This window comes from Monodelphis domestica, chromosome 2 (assembly GCF_027887165.1).
Source record: "Monodelphis domestica isolate mMonDom1 chromosome 2, mMonDom1.pri, whole genome shotgun sequence".
Lineage (NCBI taxonomy): Eukaryota > Metazoa > Chordata > Mammalia > Didelphimorphia > Didelphidae > Monodelphis > Monodelphis domestica.
In genome coordinates this window covers 35,581,757-35,600,278 of record NC_077228.1, presented here as the reverse complement: position 1 = coordinate 35,600,278, position 18,522 = coordinate 35,581,757, and the positions used below count along the sequence as shown (strand labels likewise).

Below are 18,522 nucleotides of genomic sequence, written 5' to 3'. Positions count from 1 at the left end.
AGTCTTCTACCCTTAGGCCAAACTTTCAATCTTAATCGTAGCTTATGAATTGTGAGAAAAACTATATCACTGTACATTTCATTGTATATGGATGTTTGTATGTTTTTCCCCATAGTCACAAGCAATGAGTAGCACACCTGATCTTTTAGACAAAGTTCTTAAAGCAATTGAGAAGAACATCACCACAGAGAATAGCTGTTTACTTCTAATGGCTGTGGATACTCTGCTGAATGCTGAAAGTACAAAGGAAATGGTATTGATATAAATGTTATAATAATAAAAATTTATTCAACTTAAGAATATTTTTAATATTAAGGATTTAAAATAAAAGATTAAGAATTTCAAGGAACAAATGAACTTGTAATGATTTGGAATTAAGCATTTTAGATGGCTTATTTTAAACATTTTTTAAAAATTATTTTCCTTTTGTTGAAATAGTAGATTTTTAAACTACTAGTGGCCAACAGTACTCCATTTGTTAATAAAACAGTATTATATTCTATTTTTAATAATATTTATCCCTATAACAATGGTGTTACTAATCTGAATTTTCTGACTAAAAAATTTGCCTGAAATATCTTTGCAGATTTTTACTTTTGTAATATACATATTTTTTCTTTGGTGCCAATATCTAGTGTTAAAACTTAGATTCTCTGATGATTTAAATAAAATATAAAAATTAAAATGATGCTGATGCTTTATATGCAGATGTTAGCCAATGTTAATTATTAAGTTCCTGCAGGCTAGTGGTATTTTGTTCTGCAAGAGTGATAAAAATTTAATCAAATATAATGCTGTTCCCTAGAGTATTTGACCTTGTGGTGACTTAGCTTATTTTAAAACCCCATGGAGGGTACTCCTAAAAAGGTCACTGGTGATTTAAAGTAATGTTTCAGCTTCGACAGAAAAGATTTGGCTTCCTACAGCACCATAGGATGGTGCTTCTGGACAGTAAGCTTTCATCAGTAACATGTTGTCTACAATCTTAAAAATCTAAGTGATGACATCATTCATCTAGCTTAAGGAGTAAGTAGATTCTGAAAGGAATAATGACTGGTTGCTATGACAATGTGGCTCTCCCCAGCCGCTGATTTGTTGCTTGAACACAGGGTTTTACGTGCAAGATCCAGGCTCTGCGTGATAAGCTGTGGCTCTTCCTGGTTCAGTCTTTTTATGCCGTTCGTCACACCGAAAGCTGGAGTCTGATGAGACCAGATGATCAGCAGAAGATCCAAGCAGGTGGGTTAATTGTGGAATCCTTTATCTTTGTAGGAGGGTGATTTTTTTTTTTGCCATATATTTCAAGAATTCTTGACAAGTACTAGGATTTGAGGTGGGGTGCTTCTATCCTTTAAAGAAATAAGTTGCCATTTACAAACAGTCATAGTATGTTTAGTCAGCCTTGAAACTGATGAAGCAGTTTTGGGAGAATGTGGTTTTGTTTTGTTTTTCTAGAGCTTTAATGAGGCACACATGTAAAATGGAGACAAGATTCCCTTTTCTATATACATCTGTATGTGTCTGTTTATAACTCCTGTATATTAGTAAAAATATTCCCATGTTATTTTCATGAAACAGTGTTAATACTAAATGAGTAATATAGTAAATTTTAATATGCATAAATTACTGAAAATACTTTCTCCTTTTTACATGTTTTAGTTTCCAGGCTCTGCCATTTCTTACATAAAATCTATTTCATGAGAGTTGTGTATAAATTAGGTGGATTTATTTCACAATTGATAGGTACAGTGATACTATGTGTGCTATTGCAGAGTCTTTAATGAGCAGCATCATGGTCTCTGACATTTAACAGACAGCACTTGGCACATTAGAACTAAACTAAAAACATTTATTGCTCTGAAAATTTCTTTGTTTAAAAAATGTTAAAATGTTATGGGTGTGGAACAGAAAATGGCTTCAGGATCTTTGTTAAAGCAAATGGTACATAACGTTGGAATTTTCATTAAGAATATTTACTTAAAAAGACATTTTTGGATCAGGTTATTTTGCTTTATATATTTATTTTACAAAACAAGCCATTTTATGAATTTTAACATGTGACATCTGCACAAAATGAAAGGCATTTATGGTGGTAGTTTTCACTTTTTAAATTCCTTAATTACATGTTGGATAAATGATCTAATCCATCTACCTTTTATTACTATGATGTGTGTGGGGGGGTATAGTTAAATATAATCTGATGAATATGTAGTTAAGAGAGTTTTATTATTTCTTTTTGCATTTAAAAATTTGGGAGAATTTTTTCATGGTTTTGCATTACTTTATGAATTTATGGAGAACCTGTCCACCAAAAATCTTATAGGATTTTTTTTTTCCAAAAAACTGAATCAGTCAGTGGTGGAGGTGACATTCAAAACTCTGTCCTGATTGGTAGCAAAGTTTGGAGGGGGGGTTGTTTTTTGTTTTTTTTTCCTTTACTCTTAAGAAGATTTCATATCCCCAAGTTGAAATTCTTATAATGTTTTGCATTTTAATTATTTACAGCTATAGGAAAATAATTTAAAACTTTGAATATCTAATTAGTAATAAAGATGGTTAATAAATGAAATTTCTCATCTTCAAATACCCATTTATGAAAATATTATTATAATATGAAATGTCTTTAGTTTCATACCTGTTAAAATTTATGATGAGACCTAACCTATGCAGAAATACTGCATTGGGAACCCCACCCCCAGCCCCCAAAAGGACAAGAAATTTGATTATCTCATACATAATTTCTCATGGTCTCATTGAAGTATACTAATCTTTGGGAGTGATTTGTGTTAATATCTTTATGGATACAACTGTACAGAGTCATTTGCTTACCAAGACTCAATCCCTGTAATCAATCCCATTTTCAGAATTCTGCTTTGTCCTGCAGCATAGTTTCGATAGAATGAAGACGCTATGTGGCTTCCTCCTTAGATTCAGCATACTTTTTGTTGAATGTTTTAATATACATCATATAATTTATGGAGACTACCTATACATTATCTGGATAGATTTTTTTTGAAAAGACTTCCAACAGTAGAAATCAACCATATTATAGTGATAATCTCACCCAACTATTTCTATTTTCACCATGTCATTAGAATTATGTTAAGAAATACATGGAAAGTAGTCCCAAAGTATATTACATGAAAGTTTGTATGAATATTTTGTTTGTGGTAACATAAATGTTTATTTCATAGATATCTTAACCTGCATAATTAAGTTGAATATAATTATTAGGGAACTTTACATTTTTTTGTCAAAATCCCAACACTACTTTTTTCCAGTCTTTCCCCAAACTCAACATATATTTATGATTCATCTGTTTTAACTGGTTATTTTTTAAAAAATCATAGGTATTTAAAATGTTTTTAAAAGATACAAGTATTGTTATAAGCTGTTAAGTCTTCAAAATGGGGAAATTGAAATAAATTGCCTGTTTTAAAATTTTTTCTAATTTACACTTCGTTTATACATTTTTTATATATGAGAATCAAATTTTCATCTTCCTTAATGGTGTTTTCAGAGCTGATGTGAGCATAATGTAGAAAACTATAGGAACCAGAGCAAAGATCATACAGATTTTGTTCTGAAGTTTGCAGGGAATTTTGAAATGTGCTGTTTTCAAGAACAGAGAAGTGTCTCCACCCAATGTACCCTTCCTTCCTAATGTCTTTTTGTGTTTCTTTAATGAAAACAAGGTGATCCCTAAAGAAATAAACCACTATTTCTTTTACAGCTGCATTTGATAAGGGTGATGATAGAAGACTTGGCAAAAAGCCGATATTCAGTAGTTCTCAGGTAAATCCCTTCATCTTTATATGCCAGATAGGAAAAAAAATTCTCAAGAATAATTTCAGATTTTGTTAAGATTGAAAGAATTCATGTTTCAATTCTATTCCTTCATTGTTAATGACCCATTTTCTCTGGGGGGAAAAACCAGAGTGGGTGGCAGGGAGGAGGGGATAGTTTAAGTTGACATTTTATATAGAAGGTTCCAAAAATCTTTTTGCAGCTTTTAAGTTTTAATAGCTTATTTAGAAAGAATATGCTATTTTGTAGTACTTTGGTATGATACCTTTCCCATTTCTTTGAAAGCTCTATTGGCAGCTAAACATGTTGGAACTGTACCAGTAATTCAGATACTCAAATTGTAGATCTAATTCAATTTTAAAATTTCCTAATTAACCTACTTCTTGTAAGATACATTTTTTCCATTTGTTCCACTTTTCCCTATGTTAAAATATTTGAATTCCCAAGCCCAGATGAACTACATCCCAGAATACTGAAAGAGCTGGCAGACAAATTCTGAACCACTGTCAGTGGTTTTTGAATGATCCTAGTAGAGGTCTAGATCCAGCAGAGGTACTGTAGGATTGTCAGCCCTGCCTCCCATCCTAGATTGTTTAGTGTATGTTTTCTATTTGTTTCTATGCACATCATTTCTCCCATATGCAGACTCTGATGGCAGGGGTTATTACATTATTTGTCTTTGTATGCCCAGTGGCTTGCACATATTTGGTGCTCAGTGAACATTTGAATGCTATTTTTATAGGGTAAATATTATAGCTTCACTATAATTCCATATGAAATGAATCTATTCGCCATCTTGCCGAAGAGTGTTTGAGATCACATTGTAACATAGGTTCATGGTGTTGGATTCTGGAATCATTTGTGATAAGATTTCATGGTGAAATGCTTTGACATTCTGTAGGCAGGCCAACAGGCTACCCTGAAGTCTAAGTTCATTGTCTTGTGAGATGAAATGTTAACGAGCCCACCAAATTCAGTGCCACGTAGATCTCAATATAAGGATGTTTCGGAAGAGATCTATACGTGTTCTCGCTACTTCAGTGAATGTGTTAAGATTTGATCAGAGAACCAAGATGATGGGTTTTATTATATGTGTGTGTCTGTGTATATACATATATGTGTATGTGCATATATATGTATATATATGCCATTTTCATGTCCATACATAAGTAATCTTGTCTAATAAAAAGAATGGCTTGCCTTGGACTCCTATTTTAGCCCTCTTATTTAATAGTTTTGCAAACATTCTCCTTTCTGACCTTTGATTTTACCATTTGTTTTTAGCTATTATAAACCCTGGGATTTCTTATCCCAGCTTTCACTCTCACTGCTGTGTGTCGTCCCTGAAAAAGGCTACTTCTAGGTCTCAGGGGTAGCTCTGAGGGCTCCCGGGACTTCAGCTTGAGCTGCTACTCCATTTTCTTCTACTGCCAGTTGTAGTTAGAATATTCTGGGAATAGTCCCTGACGGAATTTGACTAGATAACATCAGTTCACCTTTACAAAGGAACATTTACTGAGAAGATGGCACAAGACCAGAAGTGGGGAAGCATTTCCCTCACACCTTGGGGGGAGACGCTCTCTCCTGTACTGCCTGGTCCAAGGGGGACTGAGTGGAGCCTTAGAGCATCCCTTCTCTGCGCGGCACACCCCATGGACTAGAAGCTGGCCCCTCCCTCTTGGCTGCCTTTGATTCACAAACAGGATATTTTACTCCAAGAGATTTCTTCCTTGAAGTAAACAACCAGGAAGGAATTGAGCATTTGTCTAGATAGGAAAATGCACTTCCCCTCAGCTGTCCACAAGTTCTAGTATGTGCTCTCTTGGCCTTGGGAGATCCTTCACCTCAGGGCTGTTGTTGTTCAGTCCTTCAGTTATATCTGACTCATGGTGACCTCTCGCACTATAACATGCCTATACCATCCATGAGGTCTTCTTGGCAAAGGGATTGGAGTGGTCTCACCACATCCTTATCCAGACAATTAAAGCAAACTGAGGTTAAGTGACTTGTCCAAGGTCACACAACTCAGGCTGAATTTAAACTTGTGTTTTTGCCTTCAGGCTTAGTGCTCTATCCATTGAAGCACCTAGCTGCCACCTCTACCTAAACATAGAAAGGAACAAATGCAGATATGCATACAAAAAAGGGTGGTATTAAGAAGCTATGTATTGGCCTTGGCCTAGAGAGCTCTCTCCTTCCCTCTTCCCTCTGTTGATCTGTCTGTCTCTCCCATTTCTTCTCCCTCTTCTACCCTTTCCTCTCTCATTTTCCTTTCCTCTCATTTTGTGGATGAGGAAATTGAGGCACAAAGAGGCTAAATGACTCTCAGCCCTCAACCGAGTGTCGAGGTGGGATAGGAGCCTGTGTCATACTGATGCCAAGTCCAGTTTTCTAGCCCACGCATCCTGCCAATGTCTTCAGGACCCAGAGATACCACCCAGAGTTATTATGTAAGGGGGGGGGTATATATTAAAAAGGCTGGACTGGATTATTTAAGAATAGGGTTGCCAGGAATTTAATTTATTCTGAGGAGATTTATTTACAATTTATTTACAAAATATAGAAAGAGTGAAGTAAGAAAATCAGAGAGAGGATAGGGTAAGATATCTAGCCTAATCACTTTGTCATTTACTCCTGGCCCCTGGCTCAACCCAGGCAGGGAGAGTTAGTCCTTAGCTGGAGAGGCCTTAGCAAAGCCGAGGACCTGGGAAGTCTCTCTCAAGAGGTAGGTCTCCCCTGAGGCTAGTCTCTTCAGAAAATCCAGGAAAGGAGTCAGCTCTTTCACTCACCACGTGTCAGTCCAAAGGGAGAGATTTAAGGACAATCTAAGAAGGAACCAGGGTCTCAGGTCCAGTCAACAGATTCTGCACCAGCCTCCAATTCGAACTCAGAACTCCAGAAGAAGCTAAAGTCCAAGTTGAACTCTCCTCAGGAAGTTATAACTCCTTTTTAAAGACATTTTATTTTGTGTCACTTCTTGTGCCTTCCCCTAATTTTACGTCTAGCAATCACAGTTGAAGCTTTACTTAGGATGGCCCATGGGCAGTCAGTTTGATTCTGATATTGTCACCCACTATTGCACATGTGGGTCACAGACCTCCCCATTTTATGATTAAGTGGAATGTTTACACTTTTGGTGATTAGATCTAAAAATGGGCAAGGGAGTTAATTTCATTTTCACAATCAGGGGAGAGTTAAATTTAATCTTTACAGTTACCACTCAGAGTGACTCATTAGTGGACTCCAGTAAAGGTATTGTCTTAAAAGCAATCACTGTAATAGATCACAGAATTCAAGAATAAGAAAGAGCCTCAAGGGCCATTTTTTCCAGCCCACATCTGAACAAGAACCTCCTCTATGTCCTGTTGGACCCGTGGTCATCACTTGCTTGACGATATCTAGTGAAAGGGAATTCTCTACCTCTGGAGGCTGCCCATTCCATTTTGGGTTATCTCTGTGATGGAGTGTTACATTTCTTTAAGCCTATATTTCCTCCTTTGTCTCTTGCACATATTACAGCTCTTTCACAGGATCATAGATTTACAGTGAGAAGGGACCTTAGAATCTTTCTCCTCTCCTATTTTACAGAGGAGAAAACTGAGGCACAGAGAAGTTTAATGCCTTCCCAGAGGCAAGCCTTTTTGACTCTTAAGTTCACTGGATCCACTAAACCAAACAAGTCAAATCTCTGTTCCATATAGCAGCCCTTTGCATATCTCGCAACCCTTGCCATTGCCCAGAGTAGATTTTGGAAGTCCAATTTCACTGTAAACAGCCATACAATATCAAATTGTATTCTGTAGCGATTTCTAGTGACCTTTTCCAAGACAATGTGACCAATTCTATTAAATTGAACAAGTTTTACATGGTAGAGCATTAATTCAGAGTATAAGTGAAAAAAAAATCTAAAATAAATAAAGTACTTCTTAAGTACCAGAAATTCAGAATGGGATACAGAACCAAGTTAAAGGTGTTGATACTTTGATACTTCAATGATTCCGGGAAAATGTGTCCAAAGGTTTAAGGTAAACTTGGCAAAGATGGGAGGGATTGCACATGGTAGAACATATTAGTATTATGTGTTTTATTACAAGTTGATGTATATTTAGTATCTTATTTTTATTTGGCCTTCAAGATAACTGGAAAATCTACCAGCTTAACAAAATTTTAGTTCATTTTCCTATTCTATATCCAGACATGCTAAGCAGAGCTGTCAGATAAGTGAAGATGCCCTTTTGCTTCCCATTTCTGTATTTTTCCTCTTCTTCCATCCTTCCAAATTTATTATTTGACCTGTGATTAGGGGACTCCTGGGGGAAAACTTCTCCTTACCAATACAGATCAACTTCTGCAATTCCCTTCAAGAGTTGCCTGAAGTATAGAGAAGTCAATTAAGTTCCCCAGGACTATATCACAGGTGGTATGTGTCAGAGCCAGTGTCTGAACTGAGGAGGACTTCCTTATTCCAAGATCAGTTCTCTATTTACTCTGCCATTCCATGCTATAGTGTGAGGAACTCAATTTATTATTCTTCCTTCTTGGTAGCATTTACATTATACAAGATGACTGCCAGTAGAGTCTTGACCCAAAATAAATGTTTCTTTCTAAGAGTAGAATTCTGGCATAATTGGGAGAGAGGTTTTTACGCAAGAACCTTCCCTTACATTAAACCTGCTTAAAAATGTCTCACTGACCCATGTAAGCAGCCTTGACTTTTAATCTTCAGTTTTATATTCATTATAGTTTCCTGCAATAGATAAGCATATAGTTTTTGAAAAAATATTTCAATGAGATTTTTATTGATATCTTTTGTTTTTATACTGTCAGCATTTCCCCCTGCATGCTTCCCTTCTCTCTTCTATTATAAAATTCATCCCTTATAAATAAAAAGAGGAAGAAGGGGGGAAATTTCAGCAACCAGTTAGCACATTGAGAAAAAAAAAGTCTAATATGTAATGATACACAACCATGGATCCCCACCTCTGAAATGGAGATGAGGAAAGAATATTCTCACATGTTTTTGAAGCCAGGCTTCTCCTGATAATTTTGCAATTCAATTTTGATTATTTTGCAGTGGTGGTTTTTTCCTTTTATGTTGTCGCACTTGTTTTTCTGGCTCCGCTTCCTTTTCTCTACATCAGCTCACATAGATCTTTACTGCTTCTCTGTATTAGTCACATTCATCATTTCTAATCACTCAGTCACATTCTATTCCATTCATGTATCAAAATCGATTAGTTATTCCCCAGTCAGTGGGCATCTGCATTGTTTCAGTCAGTCAGAAAGCTGTGATAAAGTGCCTACTATGTGCCAAGCTCTAGGTTAAACACGAGGGATTCAAAGAAAAGCAAAAGACATTACCTTGTTATAAATTGACTAAATACATTTTTCAAAAAAAAAAAGAAAGAAAGAAATTACCTGCTTTTAAGAGTTCAAAGTCTAAAAAAAAAAAAAGAGTTCAAAGTCTAATGGTGGAGGTGCAGTTGGGTGTCTCACTGGGTTGAGAGTCAAGCCCGGAGACCCTGGGCAAGTCACTTAACCCCCACTTCCTAGCCCTTACTGCTCCTCTGCCTTGGAACAAATAGTATTGATTCTAAAGAAAGTAAGAGATTAAAAAAAAGTTTAATGGAGGAGAAAACATGTAAACAAATACAAACAAGTTGTAGACAGAATAACCTGGAAATGTTAATCAGAGGGAAGTCACTAAGATCAAGGGAGATTGGCAAAGGCTGTGACATACAGGAAGCCAAGGAGGAAGCATGTTCCTGTCTCGGTGCAGAGCCAGTGACAGTGCTGAGAGATGGGAGTGTCTTGTAAATGTAACAGCAAGCAGACCAGGGCTACTAGATTGAAGAGTACATGGTGCATGGTGGGAAGTGTAAGAAACCTGGGAAGTTGGAGGCTGAATGCCAAAGGATCTTATGTTGCTGTAAATATTTTGCTGTATGTAGAGCCTTTCTTTTTGCTGTTGACCTTCTTGAAGTATATGCCTAGTCAGTGGGATTTCTGAGTCAACAATTAGACATTTTAGTCCCTTTATTTGCATAATTCCACATTGCTTTCCAGAATGATTGTACCAGTTCACAGCTTCACTCATAACACTTGAGTATGTAGGTCTTTCAGATCTTCCAACATTAACCCTTCCTATCATTTGCCATCTTTACCAATTTGCTGAATGTGAACTGAAATTTCTGGGTTGTTTCTATTTGCATTTCTTTTGTTGTTAGTGTTTTATAATATTCTTTCATATGGTTTTTGGTAGTTTGCATTTCTTATGTAATATTTTAACCTGAACTAAAAATAATAATGTGGGAGGCAGCTAGGTAGCTCAGTGGATTGAAAGCCAGGCCCAGAGCCAAGAGGTCCTGGTTCAGATCTGGCCTCAGACACTTCCCAGTTGTGTGACCCTGGGCAAGTCACTTAACCCCCATTGTCTAGCCCTTACCACTCTTCTGCCTTAGAACTAATACTTAGTGTTGATTCTAAGACAGAAGGTAAGGCTTTAAATAATAATAATAATGTGAAATAGGCTTCTGTTCATTAGTTTATATGTTCTCTAAAAAGCAGAATTCATGTTGTAAGTAGTCAAAATTATAACATGAATTTTCATCATTTCACTCTTCTTTGAAAGACTCAATATTGAGTTTTAAAAGAGTGCTATATACAAAGAGCTAAAAATAGTACATGTTATGCTGTATTACTAAGTGTTTTCTCTTCTTTCCAGCAAAGTAAATCCATTTCTGACTCTGGTGATATAAAAAACAGATCTTGGAGAGGAAAAGACAAGAAAGATCCCTGTAATTACCCCTCCACTGATCAAGAGAAAATGAAATCTGATGGTCTAGGTGCATCTGGACATGCATCAAGTACAAATAGGAATGCTGTGAATAAATCTTTAAAACATGATGATTTAAAGGGGAAGGACAGTAAGAAAACTGTGTCTAAGATTACAAAAGATGTTAAAACTGGGGAAAAGATTGCTTCTGGAAAGCCTAGAGCTGTTATAAAGCCCAAAATAGAAAATAATGATAACACTAAAACTGATAATATGCTTACTCGACAAGATGCTGAGCGTTCCTTGTCCTCCTTAAGTGGACAGAAAAACTCAATAAGTGGAAAGGGAGCAAAATCTCAAGAAGGAAAAGGGGTGGGTGCTCGGCCAAAAACCCTCCCTGGAAGCTCAAATGCTTCAGCTAAAGCAAAGCCTCCAAAGAAAACCCCTGGGAAAGACTCTTCCTCTCTCGGCCCTGTGGGTACCCTCAGCAAATCTACCAGTTCAAGTGGAGAATTGCAAAGTCCTAGCGAGTGCCTCAATGAACCAAAGGAGTGTGGATCTGTAAAGGAAGAGAAGCCTTCTGACAATAAACCATCGCCTTGTAATTCTCCTCAAGGAAACCACACAGTGAGAAGCAGCTTGGAGACTTCCAAAGGTCCTGCTGCTGCAGGTGGGCAAAGGCCTCCTTTATTGTTCAATAGTAGACTCACTAATTAGCAGTCTGGTTTGGGGCAAGTCCCCTAATCACTCGGAGCTCTCTGTAAAACCAAGTGGGTGGAACAAGATGACCTTAAAGGTCTTTCAGCTCTAAATTTATGGTTCTGGGATTTTGTTTAGAAATATGGCCAATTTGGTTGTCCAATGGACAGTTTGACTGACATAGCTATTTATTTGGCCAATATGTAATTGCTATATATTGAATATATTCTATCCCATAACTCACTTTACTTAATTTGTAACAGTGAAATCCCGGCCTGTTTCAAGGAATACTGAGGGAACTTCCAATAAAAAAAGGGTTAATGAACATGAGACTCACACAAGTAATAGGTAGGTCTTCATTTAAAATTAATGGAAGCATGTTTTCTATTTTCCTCTAAAAGTTAATCACACTCAATCTTTTTTGTATTATGGACTTCCTATACACTTTCTCCTCCTTGATAGTCTAGTGAAAACTATGAATCCTAAAACCTCTTTTGAGACCAATTTTTTTTTTAATGCACAAAGAAAATTTTATAAAATTGCAAAAAGAAACTAGTTGTTTTGGAAGACAGTTTTCAAAATATTTTTTAAAACAAGTTTACAGACCCCAGGTTAAGAACCCTGGTCTGAATATTATCAAAAATTTGCATTTTTTATAGAAAGAAAAGAATATGTAGAAGAAAACTATGATTTGGAGTGGGTGGCAGTATATTTAAGTTGGTGATACTTGGAGTTGATTGCTTTATCTAAATTCTAAAACTGACATAAAACTTTTGGCTCTTCAATTGCTTTTCAAAAAAGGAAATAAACTGTAGGTTGGATATTTTTGTAATTTATTGATTGAAAATGTTTTTTTTTAATTTTGGAGTTTACATTTAGGGTTTCAAATTTGATATATGTTTTCTTTCTTTTTTTTCTTATTAGTGTGACAAAGAAAGTTATTGGCAAGGGGTCTAGTGATTATATCTCCCAAGCAGTTTTGAAGAAAAGAGGACACAGTAGTTCTGCGGGCCCACAGCGAGCAAAGAGTGCTCCATCTAGTCTTACTAAAACCCAAGGTAAAGTAAAAAAGCCCAGAAAATACTTCATGTTTTATTGCTCTAGCTGCTCAGCTCTGAGTTGTAACTTGCGTAGTAGTTGGCAAAATACCATAGAAAGTTTTCTAATTTGCTTTTTCACATTTGGATTAATATGCTCCTTATTTACCATATAGATCCAAAATGCAGAAGGACTTTAATCCATTGTGCTTCTTAGCATAATATGTGTAGTCAGGTACCTTTAGTTTTCTTTTTTTATTAAAGTTTCTTTTATTTTACTTATTTTTTGTAAATAATGAAAATGTGAAAAGCCTCCGACTTACTCTATACTGCAGATCCTTCTTGTTTTCTACCCATGTATTGTTTGTAAAAATTGCATTGATACTTAAAGGAATTCTTTATACAAAATGAGTGCCTAAAATTGATGGTGCAACTAAGAAATCTGCAGTGTATAGAACAGAATTTCAACTCCTAAATCTGTAGTGTGTGCCAATTGCTGTTCTGTGTTTTAGAAAAGTGACTAAACTAGGAATCAGATGCAGCATCTAATTTCTAAAGAATTATTCTTTTAAGATTATGTAGATGAGAGCAATTTATAAAATCCAAAGCATATTAATTTTAATGAAATTAAACTTTTAAAATGTTAAACCAGTTCTTTGAAGGGGGAATTAAAGGGAGGAGTTTAACTTTAATTTTTAATGGACTCCCAAAATATTAATTCAGCATACCCTGTCTCAATGTATTGATGATTCTAATCAAAGGAGTTGATATTTTTTCAACAAGTAAATAAAACGAAGTGAACTTGTATCACACAAGTTCACAAGAGACCCACATCTGATATGAGTCAAAGAGTCATGTATACATTATAAGATATGAAATCTTAAGTGGAGGGAGATGGATCATATTCTATTACTTTTTGCTGAGGACTAGGATGCTTTCTGGTTATTTAATGGAAAAGAAAAAAGTAATTTTTAGGAAATTATGATCCTATTGTCTGCTATTCAGCAGCAGTCAGTTCTGCCTTTGTTCAGTATACTTTTGTGAAGTAATTTAAAATTAAACATTATACTTCATTCTTTGTTTGAAAGGTATTGTATTTTTAAACTTTGTTTTGCTAGGACCCCAAGGAGATTCACCAAATTCATTAAAATCTGCAGTCTTTCTAAAACCTTCTGAAGAAAATGTGACACAGTTAAATCATTCTACACTTGCTACTAAGAAAAAACCCCTGAAGCAAGCACATGCATCTTTGGCAAAAGCCAATGTAAAAACAATTACATCCAAAGTTCAAGTACCCTCAAAGAAAGGTGAAACCGTTAACAATAAAGACCAGAAACAAAAAACTCTTTCTGGGCAATCTATAGTAAAGTGTCAGTCTTCTTCTCAGAGGTCTTCAAGAAGTGAATCACCTGTGATCTCAAAGAACACACATAATGATGGACCAAAAAGCTGGGGCCAGAAAATAGAACCTGTTGGGTTCCAAGTGAATGATAATAACAAAGGAAAACAAAAGCAACATAGGCTGTTGGTTAATCCTGTTCTGGAGACCAATGGTGTGGAAGGAGGTCTAATGTCAAGTCTACCTGATCCACAAAAGCCATTAAATTATGAAGAAAATGATAAATCTGTAACAGAATCTGAACTATCACTCCCTCCTATGAGCATTCAAATTGTTCCTAAATTGAACGAAGCAGTAAAAAATGAAGCAAAATTTAAACACATTTGTAAGAACAAAAATGAAACAAAATGCCCTGGTGATGGAGAAGCAGAAAACTACAATATGCCTAGGATGCATAAAACTGATGGGAGTGGTGATGCAGAGTCAAAACTTAATAACAGTGCTAACCCAAAATCCATGGCTTCAAATCCAAATCCAGCCCATCAGTGTGAAATTATTTGTAACTTTGTGGATAAAACCCATTTAGACTCAGCAGATGCAATGTGTTTGTTGAATAAAAAATTAAACATTGAAAGTAAGAAAGATACTTCAGTTGGCCTTTCTGAAAAGATAAATACTACTTTTAATCCTGCACCAAATGAAAATAAATCTGAGAGTTTTGTAGATGGTCTGATTAATACAAGTCAGTTGCATGATGAATGTTCTGTGAAAGAAAGCAAGCACATTGGAAGCAAATCAGATGTCTCTAACAAATGTTTTTTGAGTCAGGTACCAGAAAGAAATTCTCCTAAAGATGCAAACCCAACAGAGACACCAGAGAGCCATGAAAATCTGGAACCTCCTTTTGTGGGTCATTGGAATTTGATTACAAGTAATATACACCAGGGGGAGAGTCCTGAATCTGATACTGGCAGTGCAACCACCTCATCTGATGACATTAAGCCTAGATCAGAAGATTATGATGCTGGAGGTTCTCAGGATGATGATGGGTCAAATGAAAGAGGGATTTCTAAATGTAGCACTATGATATGTCATGATTTTCTTGGAAGAAGTAGCAGTGATACCAGCACACCTGAGGAATTAAAAATATATGATAGCAGTTTAAGGATAGAAGTAAAAGTGAAAAAGCAAAATAACTCTGATATTCTCCAAGTTAATTCAACAAGTGATGATGAAATTCCTAGGGAAAAACCTGAAACTTTGTCTCAACAAGGCATGACAATAGACCATGTTCAGGAGAAAGAGCATCTCCCACGAGGAGGGATCCCATTTCCTCAGGAAACAGAACAAGTTTCTTCCTCAGCAGATGAAACAGAAGATGAAAGATCTGAAGCTGAAAATATTGCAGAAAAAGGTTCCTTGCCTGAGCCAGCTTCCCAGCAATTCCAAGGAATTGTCAACCTAGCTTTTGAAGATGCAGCTGACAATGAAAGCCGAGAGTTTACTGCAACTAAAAATTTTAAAAGGTCAGTTTTACTTTCTGTGGATGAATGTGAGGAATTGGGATCTGATGATGGGGAAGTTCACATACCCTTCCACCACTCTGTCAATCCTCCGACCCCTTCTGAGGTCTTTGATAGTCTTTCTCATGAACATCATGGAAAAACCTGTTACTCCAGATACTCACAAGAAAATGAAGATCATTTTTTAGAGGGTAAACAACATGAAAAAAGTGGCCAATTAGAAAAAAATGGGAGCCCCCTCTTGGATCCTAACAGATCTGAATCTGCAGCAAAAGATGAACAGGATATTTTGACTGCAGGAAAAAACCATGCAGCAGATATGCTGGATCATATAGATAGTCTGAATGTAGTAAGTATTAGAAGTGAAGAGGACAGTGAAGTGCGCCAGAGCAGCAAACTTTATGATGGTGAAACAAAATCCCAAGAGAGACCTTGTCACTTGGCGCTTCATCAAATAGAGCCCAATTCAGACACGCCAAAGACCAACAGCTCTACCTGGTCTGTGGACTCCCAGAGGAGCCAGGGTCTGACTCAGGAAGGTCAAGTGAGAGAAATCTGCCATGCACCCACTGAAAATGCTAATACTACTCTCACTGCAGGTAATGTACAGAAATAGAAACACTAAATTCTTCAGAAAACTTAAATTAACAGTCAGATTTCAAAGTTGTCTGGCATTGTGGCCTCCATTTTTAGTAAGGTAGAATAACTGCTTGCCAACCAACTCAAATTTAAATGAAATTTAAAATTCTTTTAAATCTGAACCAGCTAGTTTGTTTCTTTACTGCTTCTCTGGAATATTAATGAAAAATAATTTATTCTTTAGTAAAAAATTTTGATAGTTATTAAAGCCATTCTATTAAGAGATTTTATGCGAAGGAATAAGAACTAATTTCCTGTAATATATTTATTTTCTGTCTAATTTAAGAGGCATTATTGACTATCAGTAGAAATTTTGGTATACAACAGGTGTACTTATTGAACTATGCCAATGTATATCTAAGAGGGATGTGCAATAACTATAGTGATAGTGTAACAAGAGCATTGACCTATTTTAACAACTATATCCATTATTGTAGCAATTTATATAAATTTTACAGAGATTAAGACTTCAGGGTCACTATGATTCTATTCTAAAATTTTCCAATAAAAAATACATTTCCTAAAGGAGATTCTATTTAGAAGCAATGATCACATATGAAAAAGCTTTAGCTTATTTCGTATGGTTCAATAGGTTCTAGTCTAGTTGTTTTCTGCCTTTGTCTTTATTATTATAGTAATTATTATAATTATTATAGTAATTCAAACTACTGACCCCATGTTATATGCAATAGCTACCTACTAGCTCTTGTGTATTCAGAACTAATGATTCAGCAAAACCATAGCAAGTACCAGGTGATCTTGAGGTTGGACTTTTTTGTTTGTTTGTTTGTCCTTGCCTGCAGCTTTTCTTGCATGTGCAATAGATGAATAAGCCTTGGGATGGAATGCTTTTGTTTCTCCTCTTTGAAACTGATTTATCTTAAAAGTCACCATTAAATTACCATGTCTTTTTTTCTCTTTACGTTATTATTGTAGAGAATTAGATGCCTGTGTGCATTCTGTGTTTGTGTTTATATGATTTATGTTATTTTCTGTATCAGAGCTTTCTAATAACAGTATGGAGATTTATTGTAAATTTCCAGTGGTGGTTTTGCTACTTAAAACTTCACATATAAACAACATCCTTTGTTTTTGTTTTCGTTTTTACGTAAAAAACAAATGCTTCAAAATTTTGTCAATTTTGTATAATTCTTTTTTTTCGTTCTATTACTTTGTTGGATTGTCTCTGTTACATTGAGTTAATATTGATCTACCAAACCCTGAGGGGGCAGCCACATGTGCAGTTTTTACATTGTGTAGTCTTATGAATCATTTCAGGAGACATAGATGATTGTGACCCATTGGCACAAACCTGCATGTATGAGCATCGGCCTTCAAAAACCCTTTCTCCAATCTATGAGATGGATGTTGGAGAAGCTTTTGAGCAGAAAATGAATTCAGAAACACATTTTACAGACATGGATTATGAAGATGATCAACACTTTGCAGAGCAAGATTGGACTCTTCTAAAGCAATTGCTGTCAGAGCAGGATTCAAACCTTAATATTAAAAACTCTGTTCCTGAAGACCTAGATTTAGCACAGTATCTGATCAATCAGACATTGCTTCTAGCACGAGACAGTTCAAAACCTCAGGGTAAAGCACATGTGGACACTTTCAGCAGATGGAGTGATCTAACATCTCCACTTGATGACTCTTCAAGCCTCACTATGATGAGTTTTTCCTCTGAAGATTGTTCTTCTCCTCAAGGAGAATGGACAATTCTCGAACTTGAAACTCAGCACTAAAGTGGTCAAATTTTGGAAATTTTTGAACTTTGTTACCCCTTATTTTTTATGCTTATATCCATATGATAACTGCATTAGCCAAAGGCAGACAGCCCTGCACTTTGAGGGCTTTCTAATCTTTCCAATTTACTGAGATAAATGTAGTTCATTTGTGAATGAGATATAATAATAGGTGGGGGAAAGTTCAAAGCTTCAACAAATTTTTTTCTAAATATCTCAAGCATGTTGCTGTTGTTCTTTGAGAAATTAGAAGACTTGTAAGAAAATTCATTTCATTTTTCCTTTTCCAACTGGTCATTTGTTCACCTGTCCTTTACTACAAGATGTGAATGCACAGTAAGCAGAGCAGCCCCGGTTCTTGTGGCTCTGTGTATAGTAACACGGTCATTCTCAACAATAAAAGATTCCCTGTGCTTGTGTCAGTTTATCTGCACCTCATCTGTGCTTATAACACTCAGACTAGGACCAGCCAAGGGCCAGCTAAGAATGGCCCGAGTGGAGGTCAGTGTGGAACATCAGGAAAGCCCTGCCGTAGCTTTTCATACTATTCCTGTTGAGGAAATAATGGCGTTAACCCATCTGGGACCACACCACTTCCTATTAGGTGAGGGAAGTGGCAAATAATGTAACCCAAGGTTGGGGGAAAGAGAACAATGAAAAGAAATCCCTGCTTCACTCCTCTTTTCAAGGAGAATGTGGAAGTGTATCTTCCTTATCCAAACAAATGCTCAATTCCTCCCCTGTTGTTTACTTCATGAGAGAAATGTCTTGGAATAGTGTACTCAGGATGGTAAGTAAGGGAAGATTTTTAAAGGTTCTGTGGAGTTTTGTTTCTATTCCAAAAGATTTTTGTTGGTCTACTGAGTGTTGTGTGTGCGTGCATGCGTGTGTGTGTATGTTTTCTTTGTCTCATTTCTAGTTCCTTTTTTCCTGCATCTGATTACTGTTCCCTTTA

The 18,522-nt window shown here is 36.0% G+C and overlaps 1 protein-coding gene across 9 annotated transcripts in view; it reads left to right on the top strand.

The window, feature by feature from the left end:
- The window catches only part of BTBD8 (BTB domain containing 8), a 161,762-nt gene extending 143,768 nt beyond the window's left edge, over positions 1–17,994 (top strand). For 8 of the 9 annotated variants that reach the window (XM_007480323.3, XM_056815354.1, XM_056815355.1 and 5 more), the window contains 8 exons: positions 116–253; positions 1,110–1,239; positions 3,734–3,795; positions 10,532–11,252; positions 11,545–11,629; positions 12,206–12,339; positions 13,437–15,779; positions 17,098–17,994. In XM_007480323.3, the coding sequence (XP_007480385.3) occupies positions 116–253; positions 1,110–1,239; positions 3,734–3,795; positions 10,532–11,252; positions 11,545–11,629; positions 12,206–12,339; positions 13,437–15,779; positions 17,098–17,567 (4,083 nt within the window). In that variant the 3' untranslated portion in view covers positions 17,568–17,994. Of the gene's footprint in view, positions 1–115; positions 254–1,084; positions 1,240–3,733; positions 3,796–10,531; positions 11,253–11,544; positions 11,630–12,205; positions 12,340–13,436; positions 15,780–17,097 lie in introns of those variants that run through there. The other variant, XM_056815361.1, reaches the window with a different exon arrangement.
- The last annotated feature ends 528 nt before the right edge of the window (positions 17,995–18,522 follow it).